Source organism: Pararge aegeria, chromosome 18 (assembly GCF_905163445.1).
Source record: "Pararge aegeria chromosome 18, ilParAegt1.1, whole genome shotgun sequence".
Taxonomy (NCBI): domain Eukaryota; kingdom Metazoa; phylum Arthropoda; class Insecta; order Lepidoptera; family Nymphalidae; genus Pararge; species Pararge aegeria.
Window position 1 is genome coordinate 14,313,551 of NC_053197.1, and position 15,486 is coordinate 14,329,036.

At 36.0% G+C, this 15,486-nt stretch overlaps 2 protein-coding genes across 3 annotated transcripts; one reads left to right on the forward strand and one right to left on the reverse strand.

Moving 5' to 3' along the window:
* The first annotated feature begins 1,700 nt into the window (after window positions 1–1,700).
* LOC120631694 lies at window positions 1,701–5,442 on the forward strand. 2 transcript variants are annotated; one of them, XM_039901369.1, is made up of 5 exons: window positions 1,701–2,073; window positions 2,157–2,260; window positions 3,205–3,416; window positions 3,657–4,431; window positions 5,266–5,442. In XM_039901369.1, the coding sequence occupies exons 1-5, from the start codon at window positions 2,048–2,050 to the stop codon at window positions 5,343–5,345; spliced, it is 1,197 nt and encodes a 398-aa protein (XP_039757303.1). In that variant the 5' UTR covers window positions 1,701–2,047; the 3' UTR covers window positions 5,346–5,442. The 2 variants fall into 2 exon arrangements, with proteins under 2 accessions (XP_039757303.1, XP_039757304.1); XM_039901370.1 differs by having other exon boundaries at window positions 3,211–3,416.
* Window positions 5,443–8,790: 3,348 nt separating this feature from the next.
* Window positions 8,791–15,341, reverse strand: LOC120631442. The gene is made up of 5 exons (XM_039901026.1): window positions 13,477–15,341; window positions 13,339–13,396; window positions 13,077–13,115; window positions 10,934–11,585; window positions 8,791–9,871 (listed from the first exon to the last, which is right to left on the reverse strand). The coding sequence occupies exons 1-5, from the start codon at window positions 14,863–14,865 to the stop codon at window positions 9,856–9,858; spliced, it is 2,154 nt and encodes a 717-aa protein (XP_039756960.1). The 5' UTR covers window positions 14,866–15,341; the 3' UTR covers window positions 8,791–9,855.
* Between the last annotated feature and the right edge of the window lie 145 nt (window positions 15,342–15,486).

Consider the following 15,486-nt stretch of genomic DNA (forward strand, 5'->3'; position numbering starts at 1 on the left):
TTTATGTCGGACACATAACTTTGTTTTGATAACTTTGAATTAAATTTAAGTAAGTAAGGCTTTATAACTGTCACCCGCATCGGTAAAACTAAGTAAAGTAAGCAAGCAAAATTTGAAGAAAAAAAAATATCCATTGACGATTTATCTTCGAAACCTTAACCCAGATTATGCATTGAGCAAGCAATGTATGCTGTCCAGTAAAACCAAAGATAACAATCTTTAAAGCGTCATAATAATACCTAACACGCGTGGGATGACGTGCTCACAATCAAGGGAAGCTTTGAAAGCCTACGCTGTCTTTGTATCATTTTATTTTTACTAAAGATACATGATGCTATGAAATTGTAAATTGAACCTTACGACATAGGAGTATGGTATTAAACTGCGAAACTTTTCTATTAATTCTTTCAATACAGCAAAGTGAAATGTTCTTTGATAATACTAATACTACCTTGATGATAGAAATGGTATAAGAGGTATAATATACCGTATATCAAAAAGGTGTATATATACCTTTATGATATAATAATAAGTTTAGTTCACATATTAAGTAAGATTTAGTTCATAAATTATATTCAAACAAATTAACTAATATTTTTTGTAATGTACATCTGTAACTGACTTAGTATATAGCTATACGTTTTGCTAGCTGTACGAGTAAGACTTAAATAAATAAATAAATAAATAATAATTATAATTATAAGAGCACAGATAAGTGATGCTTAAAAAGGGTAATGGACAGAACAGCTATATAAAGATTCACAACTTTTGACCATTCGCTGTATATTCTGCATGCGGTTCTACATTATCATAGTTCGTGCCCCATTTTACCAGATGGCAATATATTGCCTTACCTAGAACAGAAACAGTACAGGTGCTTAAATAAAAAAACTAAATTTTCTCATTTTACTAGGCATAGACTTAAAAAGTGTGTAAAAAATCTCCTCACAACATATTATTTAGTTTCCAACATCATATAACCTAATAATCGGTAGTTTGAGCGCGCACACTCACACACACACACACAGACGAACATACACACCCACACAAATACCCACACACAACATACATACGAATTTTAGTTAGCATGCTATTCTCACTTTACCGCTACAGAACTCAACACACCATTGTAAAGATGCCTTTGTTAAAGTGCACAAGATATTATATGAATCCCTAAGATACGGGATTTCCTAATCTAGAGGTCAGAATAACAATGATCACTTGTATTGAGATTTTCGATTTTTACTATTTCTATAAATCAAATCCAGTGTTCATTAATTACAATTTTATTTCATACTTCTTGTACGATAATACAATACAATTGCAGAGCTCTTATCGTTCCCCCTTCATCCCCATATCTCTCCCATTCGCTTCGCCGCCTTGCCGCCTCAATTTTTTTTTTCATTTTTCCATCTCTCCCGGAAACGTTCGTTTTGGCCAAACGGACATATACGTATCGCAGATTATAGATGACAGAACATCATGACAGCAACTTCTTCTTCTTCTTCTTTTGATTTATGTTTGACAGCAACTTTTAGGAAAGTAAAGCAAAGTCACATTTATAAAACATGATTTTTAAACACTGAAGACCAGACTGTACAGTGATATACCTCTGCCTTTTCCTCATGGGAAAGAATTAGGAAAAAAAATTACATTGAGGTTGACACTTGACGTTTTGATGACATATAAATTTATAAATTGTAATCTGTAATTGTAAACATAACCAAAAAATTTTAGATTGACGACTTAACAAGCTAATCACAACTATTTATTTCTTGGTACATATTCATAATTAACTTCTCATTAGTTTCACCGATCAATCTCCTTTGTGCCTTGTCCATCTACAAGACATTACCTTGTGCCCAGTTGGCACAGACAAAAGCCATAAACGGGAATTAGATTGACAACAAATCCAAAAGTGACTACAGTTTACAACAGTGTATTAGTTAGGAAATTAACGGCAGTAATCATTTACTTTAGGTGTGTGCTACTTAAGTAAGACTTTACCTGTAATAATAAAGAGCGATAATAGAGAACAGCGCAAAAAATGCCAGAGGACACGAAGAAAAACCAGTAAGTATAAAGCAGCTGCTATGAACCTTAAGTAAAAAAAACAATAATTTTATTAATTTGTTTTGTTCATAAACAATCTTCAGACAAAAGGGTAAAAATGAGCCTAAGGATCAGAGAAAACGTCGAGGCCGGCAGCACGCTGCTGCTGTCGAGAAAAAAGTTGAGAAGGAGCCTGAACTACCTGAAGGTAATTTTTGTAATTTGTTTCAATTTACTTCTAGATAGAGTCTATACTCACTCACAGCTAGCATATAAGATATATATCCTATGAAGAAAATGAAAGGGACATTACGTGTCCACCTGCCCTAACTGTACTACATTTGGGTATTTATTTTAATTAATTATTGCTTCAGCAAGCATAACTGTGGTTTTGCAAAAATTTAATCTATAATAATTAATCAGAAATTGTTTTTTTTTGTTTAAAATGGGTACATAGCATCAGTACCTTATTAAATAATAAAATAACTAAAAGTCCTATTGCCATTTCTAAATGCATCAGAGAGCAGGTGAACTTGTCTGTCGTTGTCACTCATCTTACCATCAGCATATTAATGCTGCTTCAATGCAGGTTGGTGGGCTTAATTACTATGGGACTATTATCACATGTGAAAGAAAATAACCAAGACCTGTCAACTTAACATATAATTCAATATGCAGGGGTGGTTGGAAACTACAAATTATACAACTCTGGGATAGTACTGAGTTTTAATAGAAAAAAAAACCAATACATTATTATCCTTGGCCTAACCCAGAAATCGAGACCAGGGCCTAGAAATCCATAGCTAAACATGCCAACCACAAGATCAATGAGTCTGTTTTGACATGACACACATCTTATACCTTTAATCAAGCAATTCTTGTATATATATAATTGGAATCTAGGAATCGGCTCCAACGATTTTTATGAAATTTAGTATATAGGGGGTTTCGGAGGCGATAAATCAGTCTAGCTAGGATTCATTTTTAGAAAATGACATTTTATTTGTTTTCGGGTAATAACCGATTTGGTGCAACAAAGTTGCAAGGGTTGCTAGTGATGATAAATATTAGCTAATATTTAGTCTACCTTGGGGCGCCAGCTCATATCAGAGAACTTTTTCTAGGCTGTTGATAATAATATCACTTAAACAGTTACAGCCCCAGAAAAGCCAGTATTTGAACCGCCGCCACCAGAATTCTATCAAAACTTAAAGAGAGAAACTGATGAAATACTCAAAATTACTGAAGAAGCCAATACTAAATACAAGAAGAAGGAAATACAAAGCAATTGGGCCAAGTATGAAATGCCAATTGAGAGCTATGAAGAAATTGATGAGCAAGAGAACTTGGGAGCTGATTATGAGGTAAGGTATGATTTGTGTTCATAGCGATGTACAGAACATGTTAAAATCGCTACTGCAATATCAAATGTCGCCAAACATTCCAGTTAACCTGTATAAGCAACAGTCATTGGCAATCAGATACCTAAAATTATTAATTTTAATAGTGGCATTTATTATAAAAATCTGTGTAAAGCAGAAAAGAAAGGTTAGGTTAGGTTAAATATATCTCTGTTCTTAATACAAAAGTTTCTTTATTTCCAGACTCTCATTCAAGCACCTCTCACGGTTGGTGGTCATTTTCAATTTAAGCATGAGAAATCTTGGGATATATCCACTGGCCCCTCGCCATATGACAAATATTTTGATATCAACATGGATAACTTATCCATAGCTCTCTCTACCATACCGTTTTATGAGCGAAACAGTATTGACACATCATTCTTTAATGAGAGTGATATCCAAACTATGATTCATAGAGCAAGTAAATATAAACATAAATACTACAAAGATAAAAAGTTTGTCACACCTGAAATAGAAGCTGAGGCTAAAATATTAAACATTTTAAAATCGGACGATAATGTTGATTCAATTGAAACAATAGAGACTGATGAGAAAGCCAATGATGATAAAAACAACCAAATGCTCAATCAATTTCAAGATATTAAACTAGAAGATTGTGAAGAGCCAGATAGTAATAAAGCAAGTGAGGAGAATCAAAAGCCTGAACGCAATGCTATTATTGAACCATCACTTGTGGATACCGTGAAATCAGAAAATGAAAGCTCGCAACCTGTAGATCATTCAAACTTAACTGAAGACAAAGTAGACAAGGAAACAGGAAATCTTAAAATTTCTAATACCGCTAAAAATATTGATGGTGATAATAAAATAGACAATGATTTCAATGAATTTTTACAAAATGATGATCTCAATAAGAAAAGCAAAGTTGTAGGTAAACCAAGGGTTGAAAAGAAACATTTAGAAGAAGTTATGAAGCCAGTTGATCTTATACCAAAGCAAATGGAATCTCCTAAAGGTATGACATCTTTTTAATAGAACATTCATCAGCATGCATAGAATTTATATTTACCAATTTTAAAATGATAACAGGGGGATTTGCTTTAAATATCAGTACCATAGACGCGACCTTTTAAATGAAACAGTCAATAGCAATACCAAGATTTTTCTCCCATATGTTGGAAAAGTAAAAACGAGTGTACATTTTTTTAAAACTCTTCTAGCTTATTGCGCTCGCCTACGACCCGGTCTCATAAATGCACCGAATGTCATTAAATTACAACCGCAAACATGACAAATTTGTAACAAAGTGCACTATTAGATAGAAGTTGCTGGAAACAAACTGCTATACTTTGAATCTATTTTAATAGCTGCATTAGAAGTTAAATAGCGCACTGCTTCTATTGTCTTCAGACGTTACTCGATATATTTGTATTTTTAAATTAAATAACTACTAATCAATAACACCACAGCAAAATATTTCAATGATAAATTTTGGGAGCATTTTCGATAAATTCGCGCTTTACGGGCTTTGATGAGTGACAGGGACGACCTCATACGTTGAAGCGAGATAGCAATATTATAATAACAAATTTAACCAGATGCGCAATGTTTGTTCCTTACACATTACACTCCTAAAGGTGTAATTAGTTTTAGTACAACATTACAACTTAAGAATGTAACGACGTACCAGCTCACAGTCACTCCTTGCGTACTACGTAATAAGACAGACTAAGTAATAAGGAATTGCCGAGAGAAAGGTAGGAAAAACACTAAACTGACGAAGCTTTGTATCTTTAATACATAACATTGTATATTGTGTAATTAATAGGTATATTTTCTGTTGTTTCAGCACCTAATCCTATGAAGAATCCAGTAATAGAATCTCCGGAAGACCTCGAAAAGTGGCTTGATGACTTCTTAGACAGCTGAAGCAAAAATTCTTAATCTACTGTGATATTGTGCTTATACATTTAAACTATTATCTATTTATATTTAAAAGGTGTAAATTAAACAAATTGTTAATCGATATAATTTTTATTGTATTGTAAGTTTTCGTATACATTTTTAATTATTTAGGACCAAAAGGGTTAAAATTAAACTATAATAATTGTGAAATTGTCAAAATTTTGGGGGAAAAAATACTAGCTATGTACTGATTACTTTATTAAATATTGCAATAAAAAAAGTAGAAAATGGAAATGCTTCTGAAGGGGTTACGTAGAATTTTAGGTCGCGTTTTAGTTTGCAATTTTGTAAAGTCGAATCCAGTCATGTCGCGCTTTTTAATCGGTTGAAAGGTATGAATTTTGAACGTTAATTACGCTTCTGATCGGAATCTGTTTTCGGACTCCTTAGATTTGTTTAGAAGTTATAAGAATCTTGACAGGCTTAATGTTACAAGAATCTTTAAAGTATGGTGATTTTTTTCATAGCTTTAATTCCTTCATTAATTTCATCATGTTAGTCGAACCGAGTCCGACATTCTGTCGAGTGTAGCTGATTAATCCATTGTAAGTTGCAAGTCCAAGTGCAATTGTATGTGAATACAAATAACAAGGATTACAAGTTTTGTAGACAGAAGGTCCACAAAACCATAGGACAATCCCTTACTCATATAAAGTATGATTATAATTTCAAAGACTTCAGTGTTCAAAAGCAACCAAGAGAAAATTGAGTCTCGATTGTAAATTGTAACGACTTAAAATCGCATTTACACGTACGTGTGCGCGTATGAATGTATGTGGAAATAATTTTTTACCATTATCTTAGACAATAATGTTTTTGCTGTTTCCATTATCGATGACCTTAAATGTAAACACCGCTGAAGTTATGGAAAAAGTTTTAAATCGAAAGTTTATCACTATTTTGTACATCGATTTAATACCTTTATATCACGACTGATTTTGTAACTAACAAATATCCCGTCGGGTAGTATCTACCCCCTTTCCAAAACAAAAAAAAAACGATTTTTGTATCTAAGGTATAAATGAATTCAAACCTGTGCAAGCGCTGTATGTTCCCGTTCTGACGTGACGCTGTGGACTATTTAGAAACATGTACCACTTGATCCTCCGGGATACAGATTAATACAGACTCTGCCAAGAGTCATAACTACAGCCTGAGGATAAACTGCATTCTAAACAACTCCCAGCAAAGTTTTTTTTAGCAATAATTTGCGGGCCAAGTAGATGACCATCCTATATACAGGGCAACACGCAGGGCATGCAATAAGCATGCCTTGCATACGTCCTGCAGGGTGCCTCCCTGTATCAATCTGAGGCGTACGTATTAAGCGTCGTGTGCCTAGAATATCCAATAGGATAAGAGCAGACGTTACTTTGCGGAATTCCATGATTTATTATGAAAATTAAGAGATATCGGAGAATCTGTATGGTGTAATCTCTTCAAGTATAGCAAATTTAGCATAATTTTCATAATACCTCATGTGTCTGTTATTACACCGGCAACCACGCCCTTCAGAACGGAGCACAGCATTGCAACAAAGCTGCTTGGCGGCAGACCGCAAGGTATGGTGGTAATAGTTCTTCCCTGGACAAGCTGTCACAAAAAGCTTTACTAATTTTCTACCTATGTTTCTTTATTAGACCGCGTGAAAGTTACAAGAAATACCGATTAACAGTATTATCACTAGATGACGCCCTTTCGTTTCCATATAAATTGTATTTGACATTCTCGCGCTCGGATAAGTAGACGAAAGTAGTGAATCTCACACCAGGCATCTGGCACCGACGTAATACTACTTCGTGCCCTGGTGAGCTGCTGCCCCAAGAACAAGCCCCGAATTTAGTGGTATAGGTATACTTTGTTGTCCCTGCTGTTTGAGACTGCAAAAACTTGGATAGAAGTAGGCGTCAATTCCATGATATATTATAAAAACCGGACACTTACAATGAATAATTGTTAAGTCTCTTGAGTACATCTCTTGAGAATGTTCCGGTTTCGGAGCAAAACGTGCATAGCCGATTGGAGCGAAATGTACCCTACATTGCTGAAGATCTGTATAAATTACAACATTCAGATTATCCTGCTTTAAAAGTAAAGTACGAATTTTAATTTAAAACAAAAGTCAACTTACCTCTTATTCTCTTCAAGAAAAAGGTTAAAATATTTGGGTGTTAAACTTCCACTCATCTTAAAGGTGACGTAGCTCTAGGTTCCAGGGCAGCCGGAATCTTGGATAAAGGTATCTCCTCACACGTATCAGAGGGAATTCAGCATCCGTTGAAGTTCGGGCATTTCGCAGTAGAGTAAACATTTCACAGGTTTTTGCAACACGATCACAACATCCTCAAGTTCTAAGGCACATACGACACTATCACACAAGACTCAATCATAAGAATATTTTTATGAGCTGTACTTAATTACACCTTTTATAATAAAATACCCCATATCCTATCATACAGTCGAGCAAAATGGCGTCGACCATGTCATCTAGCTATTTAAATTTTTATTACGCACCTACTCATCGAAATCTAGGGTTTGAGTTGGTTTGCGTGCTTACAGATGTTATTTTCCGATATTGTTCTTTAAGCTTTTCTTTTGTTGTAGTCAACACCACTTCGCTGCTATTTTTTGTGTCCTTTCTTCCATCGACGTCGCCATCCGTTCTTAAGCTTTACCATGCAGGCCCAGGTGATTGGGAGAGCTCTCGAGGTAGTAGACGCTTGTTTGGCGGCCGGTCCAGTTGTGGTGCACGGAGACCCGATGTCTGCCTGCACTTGGTTTCTCGCGTGTGTCACCCATCCCTCATTATCATCCCATGTGCAGTTCCAAAATGATACAGCACCCCAAAGGACAAACCAAGGTCAGCCAGGCTACCTCTGACTTGGGAGTCGAAGCTCACGCAGTTACTTCTACACGCTGATAAAGATGGAGGGCATCTTCCTCAGATTGAACAGCCAATCTAAATTGATCAAGTAAAGCAGGTGATTTGGTGGTATGACTATAAAAATTGCGCAAACATACTTTACCATATTTTCCTTTTTGTAGGTATAATTAGCATTGAATCAAGTTTCAAAATAACAAACCGGTTAAAGTATTAATAAAAGCTTAGTTATAACGAGTATGTTATTATGGGATTATTTAAGGGGCGTATAAACAAGTGTCTCTAAGGCCGACAAGACATTGGCGTTTCTTCTGTTGATTTTCATTTGCAGGGGTGTTCACTTAACATCAGGTGATCCGCGGCTCGTTTGCTTATTATTTATTTATTAACCAAAAAGGTTTTTTTTTAATTTTTTAAATTCGTGTTTTTCGTCCAAACTTGAAAACTTTACCTACCTTTTCAAGGTTTTCATGTTTCGCCACTCGCGCCCATTAGTTACGGGTGACATAAATTCATAAACTACATAAGTAATGTTTAAACATTTATTTATCGTAAACACCAATTTACATGATTTGGGAGAAAAAAAATCACATTCGATTGATTATAGTGCACGCCGCGAAATATTGTAAGCAAAAGGTATTTTAACTAACCCGTCTAAATTGCGTTTGCAGGCTTGAAAATTTTGCTTAGCGACCAACTAAACACAAGAATTATTGGATCGGTTTGATCAAGAATATCGTGTGATTGGTTGATAGCAGTTACGCTTTAAAAAATTGCGCGCTCAACTTTAGTCGTGTGACTAAATCGATCAAGTGCAATTTTTGCTTTTTGACGCGCGCTGTCTTCATCAGTCCTTCATGAAGCTCGTATTTTCTTGTGAGGAAAGTAGCTCTTCTCTTGAACTCTTGAAGATGTTTAAATGCTGCTAGACACTGAATGTCTCCACAAATAACAATGCACGTGATGGATGGATCCCGCATAGGTAATGCTGGGGTGGGCTGTAGATTCCAGTCCATTTCAAATCCTACGTGTACGGCCGATGAGGAGAGTCCACTTGAGATCCTGTGCAAGCTGAGCCGTAGAGTAGAATCCATTTGCGATTCTGCATGCGCTAGACTGTAGTTTAGATTAAACCAACGTATGCTAGGCTGTTGAGTCGAGTCCATTTCAGATCCTGTGCAGGCCGCAGAGTTGATTCCATTTGTGATTCTGCATGCGTTGGGCTGAAGTTTCAAGTCTATTTGATAATTCTACGAATGCTGGGTCGTTGAGTTGAGTCCACTTGAGGGTCGTTGTGTTGAGTTGATTTCAGCTACTGCACTGCACGCTGATCCATAATGATGAGATTTTTACTGATCTTGCACGCGTTGCAGTACTTGGTACACTTCTAATCAGCAGACAATAGTACGTACAACTTCATAAGCAAGATTTTTCTAACATCAAGTACTGAATATTTTGATGAACAGCAGTAGAACAACTGCCTGCGCCATCGTTTTGACGAGTGCTGCTGACGTCATTCGCATTTGGCTCGACTCAAAATGTGCGAACTTAAATACGCAATAGTCCGCAAGTGTTTCGTCTATTGATAGGCCTTTAAGGTGAGGGCGACCTGTGCACACATTACACAAACAATATATTTTTATTACATATATATTAATACATTTCGGAATAACACACCATGTGCTTGTGTTTTAAATGCAGATGAAAGTTTCATTAATTTAGATATAACACAAATCAAAAACAAAAGTTAAAACAAAAACAGCTGTATTGCCAACCACTGTTACATAATAATAATCAAAGTAAATTAACAAATAATATATATGCAGTACGTAAAACAAAACCTTAGTTTCTTGAATTGATAAACTTAAAATAATAAAAAAAATAAAACACAAAAATTTATATGTTGATGTGGTAAACAAATATTTTAGCAATGAAATCTAAAAGATACTTTAGTGGCATAGGAGCAAAGAATTTAAAAAAAATTGAATTTTACTTTGACTATGATCAGCCACTATTTTTATTTTTGCTAAGATATTATCATCTTATTGGCCTGCTCTCTTTCCTTTTGTGAATTTCATCCCGAACAGTATTAGTCCAAAGTATCAAACTAAAATGGTAGATCCTCACATGCGCACGCGTAAGATGCTTTTCGAACCGTAACGAGCAGTTCACTTTGAATTCACAAGATCGTTCTGGGGATGTTCAAGAACCACGACAAAAACGCCACAATGATAAATCTACAGTAGAATCGGATCAACACGCCGAGACATTCTTGTGAGCTGTCAAGGCCGAGTTTACTTACAAGTACAGTAAAGCCATGCTATTTAGAACTACCTTACCTGTAGCACATCCGAAGGGTATATGGAATATTTGTTAAGAGAATGTGATGGGTCAATCAAGCTCTTAGCATGTTTATTCGAAGCTGAGTGAGTAGAAGATTCTGGAGGTTCGAAACTAGAAGTGCATCCACTAGGGCCTTCAACATTTTCGATAGATAGATATAACTGACACAGCATGCACGGGAATCGCTGTCAAACCATTCATGAACACGTACACACCAAGTTCTTGCTCACACCATGTTTATATACTCACAGAATGTAACTTCGTACGCGCGTGCAAGTGTGGATGCGCCTTTAAAACTGAGGTTTAGTTAACGTTTAACATTTAATACCTATAATTATAATTTTTGTTTCCTTGTTGCTGGTACTGACTGCCGCCGGCTCGCCCTTCGTAGTTATTTTGACTTCTATACTGATTTGAGGGCTGAGAGTCTGTGTTCTTCAGAGTCTTGGCTCGAGCCGCAAGCTGCGACACCAACTGCGCCGGAGTCAGGTGAGCTATTGACATCGGAGCACTATCGGGTACATTAACACTGGGATTAAACACTGACTTAGAACTAACCAGATCGTGATCTACTACTTGGGTTTGTACGGATGAAAAAATGTGTTCGCGATCAATACAAGTGCCCATCTCGTTAAATGTTGTTGATTCACGAATTTCACAAACGTCACAAAAGGGCTTCGTTGTCTGCGTTTCAGCATCTTTAGTTTCCTTTTGTGGTTTCCTCCGCTTTCCGACGACATTTTCGACATTCAACGTTGAGATGAGGCTTTCAACTATCTGTTTGTTTCGCTGTGTGACAGTCGAAGAATCGGTCTTCGTGAAGTGAAACTGCATGTTTTGTTGTCGTTTCAACGGAGAAGAGAACTTTCGGGTTACATTTTTTTCCGGTCCAGCAGTTAGCATATTGTTGTTGATTATCAGTCTTGTTGGCACCATAATATTTCCTATTTTGGATAGTGCGGTGTTGCAGCGACTCAAAACTGGAAACATAAGTCGAAAATTGTATACGAAGACTATAGAAAAAACTACAAAATCAATGTTAATTTATGTAATATATTAGACTGCGTTCAGAGGCGAGTGTGTATGATGACTCCGAAAAGTGGTTTATTTGTGTTATTAACTGTAAGGTCCATATAAAAAGTCTACGAGCGATGGGCAGTTCTACAGTCGACAATTTTAGAAACTAATAAATTTAAGCCAAACTTACTTTGGGGGTCTTAAAGTATTTGCAACCCCCTCCAATAAGTTAGTAAGACAAATCAAACAAAAGAGCCTGGAATGGAAATTCCTACAAAAGCTTTGAGCTATTGAGGATGATGTTAACACACTAGGAACCTAAATGGCATCCATTTTGTTTACAGTTCTAGGTATGCGCATTATAACAAAACATATACTATGTACTGCTAAAACAGGAGTTATAAATTATAAATGCAATCAAATAAATTATGTGTTAACTCCTAATATTCATATATATTAATATGAGTTACTGTCTTCAGTATTTTCCTTTAAGTCCAGACTTAAAAAGATATTGCTGGATAAGCAAAAAGGAGACGACAAGAGGAATTGGGAAGTCTGATGTGTTGGAGCAAGCCTTAGTAACGCTTTGCATAGTGACAAATAAGTTAACCAAATTATTTAGTAGACACAGAGTGCATACACTTGCCACCAAAATAGCAGTTCTTGGCCGGTACGGCATGTCGAGAGAGGTCGCCTGAAAATCAGCGCTGTAGCAGTGATCTTAAAACCACTGCTACAGCATAACGCTGAGGCGATACTCTGTTTGGGAGGAACAACACAACAGATATGTCACTGCCGACAGTCACTGCTTGCAATAGTTTTTAGCATATTTATTTTGTAACCTAATATTAAGATCCTTTCTTTTATTTTTGAAAAGTTTAAGTTGTTAATGATAACTTTTTTTTTTTGTGTAACTCGTACTTTATATGTTAATTGCTATGTGTTGTTTTTATCCCAAATAAAAGATTTTATTATTTTATTTATTATTCTTATCATTACTCATTGTCGAGCAGATGTATTATTGTTTATTCTGAAACCATTCCAGATATATGTAAATTCAAATATTATAAATTATAATAGTGCATAATCAATACATATTTGAAAATTGAATTTATGTACATAAAAATATTTAAAAAAGAAAGTGGACTGTAACAATATTATTATTATTATTATAGATTTCACTGTTAGGTACTTAGGTTTTTTACATTTGGGTCTTGATGGCGCTGTAGTAATTGTAATTAATAGTTCGAAAAAACTAAAAATCTTATTTTTTATATAGAAAATTGGAAATCTTCTCAAATTAGTGTATTGTCATCGTTCCTCGATATGTCTGAACAAAGTTTGAACATAATATGACCGTTTACAGTGGGTCAAAATAGCGTCCAAAGAAGTTGGTTACAAACATACAAACATACAAGTGAAGCTAATATAAAGTGTGTAAAAAAGAAACCTACTTGCTGCCCCAGTATTTGTATCAGCAGTGTGCATAGCTCCTGAAAGTAATAAGATAATTTACTGGACAGGAATATTATACTTCACTATTGAAATCATAAATGAATAAAAAATAGAAAGAATATTAATCATATCTTGTATTGCCCGTAATAAGGATTCTAAAATAGTACAAATGGTTATTAGTACAACTATTATACTGCTATTTTTTGCTTTTATTTGAGAATAAAACTTGAGTTTTAAATAAAAATAAAAATCATCGTTCACCTTTATTTGGCACCAGCTTTAGATAATCTTCATGTGAGATTATCCCATCAGCTACAAGCTGTAATTTAGAAAAGTTATTCAACACAATTATTTAAGAATTTAGTCAAGCAATCAATAAGTAGAAGTAGTTATATTTACTTTTGCCAACGCATCGGCCGGTTGCGTCTTAAGAGGTTCTGTCAGATGAGGTGTCAATGAATTGTTGGGTATCATTGGTGTTGTCACTTGTTGAGGGGCGGGCACCATGACTGGAGCTACAGCATGAGTCATATCTATTGGAGTATGGATAGGTGGGAGAATTGGAGCAGGAACAGGCTGAGGAACTGGCATTACCATTTGTGTTGCTGGTGGAGCTCCATATTCATATGGAGCTGCATACCCAGCGTATGGGGCACCTTGTGGATATGAAAATCCTGAAGGCGCCTCTCCAGGATATTCCACAATCATGGGTTCAGTGTAGTTCGGTGCTGGAGGACCAGAATATTGGATATCAGTTTTATCAGTGACGAATTCGGGTGGGTAGTAATTTTTTGGATACAGAAAATCATCATTCACTTGTATTCTATTTTGAGACAGTGACCTTGACCGACGATGGATTTCTCGATCCCCAAATCCCTGATCTCTGAAATGAGTCGAGCGTGAATGTGACCTCCGAAAGGACCGCTTCACTGGTGATCTAGATTTACGGCGACGAAAGTCAGGGCTTGGTCTAGCGTATTGTCGTGAAATGTGTCTTTGATGTTTGAAGAAGATTCTACTAGGGCTCAGACGCTGGGGATTGAAGCGTTGAGGGCTGCCCCGCCGAGGACTCATGCGGCGAGGGCTGAAGCGTCGAGGACTCCGACGCGGACTGCAACGTGGACTTCTCCAGGGACTCCTTCGTGGACTGTGAGCTGGACCGTGTGGGCGCCTTGGACTCCAATGCTGCCGTCTGAATGGAGGGCATTCCCTACGCTTCATAGGTGACTCTCGCCGAATTTTCACACGTTCTTTAGGTGGCGACACAATGATGGCTTTTGCTTCTGGAGGTTGCTTTTTATTTTCAGCTTTTTTAGCTTCGAAAAAATCGTCTAGTTCTGTTCCAGGAGGGCGTATGTCATCACTCGACTCAAGATGCTTGGCTAAGTACTCTTTGACTTTTTCTTCTTTGTCTTTCTTGATAGCTTTATTTGTTTTGTTGGGGTCTCGTCTACTGCCTGGTTTGATGTAGCTATCCATGCGGGTTGCGCTGCCAGATCGACGTTCTTCAACTGTACTCTTGCTAGGCTGCGCTGCAATTCGCCTCCACCTGTACCTTTCCTTTATGATTTTGTCACCCTGCTTGTCTCGATCTATGAGATCTCTCAGATCTTTAACTTTGTTGACGTCTTCAGATTTGATTCGGGTACGTAAGGGATGCGGTTTTTTATCGGAGTCGTCCCAACTATCGACCACACTTAGACCTTCTATGAAGTCCTCTTTAGCGAAATCATCAAAGAAATCACTAGGAATATCCTCCCCATCAGATGAACCGTTTTGGCTATCCATTAGGTTAGGATTACCAGAATTAAAAGAAGCATATAATAAGATTAGTTTTCAATATTGTTACTTACATATAGTTCACGCTACTAACAAGAACCATGCAAAATAACAAAAATTTGTAATAAAATTATAAGCTTCAATAGACATTAGATAAACCGGAAGCCTCGTCTTAATAAGTATGTACAATTATTTTATTCTCTAAGTTAAAATAACTTAAAACAGAATAATTTTCTGAATCGACTATTGTCACAAGTACAATACAGCACACAAGATATATTATTTAAAATAAAATTTTTAACGCAAACAAGAAATAATATATCACATATTAATGACTATGACAGTCACAACACACACAGACAATTTACCGAATAGCCACAAATTAAAGAATACCAGCACATATATCCCAAAAGAATGCAATTATTAATTACACATAAATTATAATTATTATTTGCCCAGTTGGTCTAGAAAGCTTTTGGCTTCGGCTTCGGCATCATTCGGCTTTAGACTTTAGTAATACGATTCGCGATAACTCTTACTAGGCTCTTACCTAGAAAAATGAAAATGCAAATTAAAGTTTATAGACTATAGTGTATACCAGTGTTTACATTATCTTTGGTTCTTACTGGT

Bases quoted from the DNA above. Each gene is read 5' to 3' on its own strand.
- LOC120631694 (XM_039901369.1), top strand. From the start codon at position 2,048: ATGCCAGAGGACACGAAGAAAAACCA. The intron at 3,417-3,656 runs GTAAGGTATGAT...CTTTATTTCCAG, and splicing joins ACTTGGGAGCTGATTATGAG to ACTCTCATTCAAGCACCTCT. The intron at 4,432-5,265 runs GTATGACATCTT...CTGTTGTTTCAG, and splicing joins GCAAATGGAATCTCCTAAAG to CACCTAATCCTATGAAGAAT.
- LOC120631442 (XM_039901026.1), bottom strand. From the start codon at position 14,865: ATGGATAGCCAAAACGGTTCATCTGATGGGGAGGATATTCCTAGTGAT. The intron at 13,116-13,338 runs GTGAACGATGAT...TATTACTTTCAG, and splicing joins AAAGCTGGTGCCAAATAAAG to GAGCTATGCACACTGCTGAT. The intron at 11,586-13,076 runs GTAGGTTTCTTT...TTATGTTTCCAG, and splicing joins TACAAATACTGGGGCAGCAA to TTTTGAGTCGCTGCAACACC.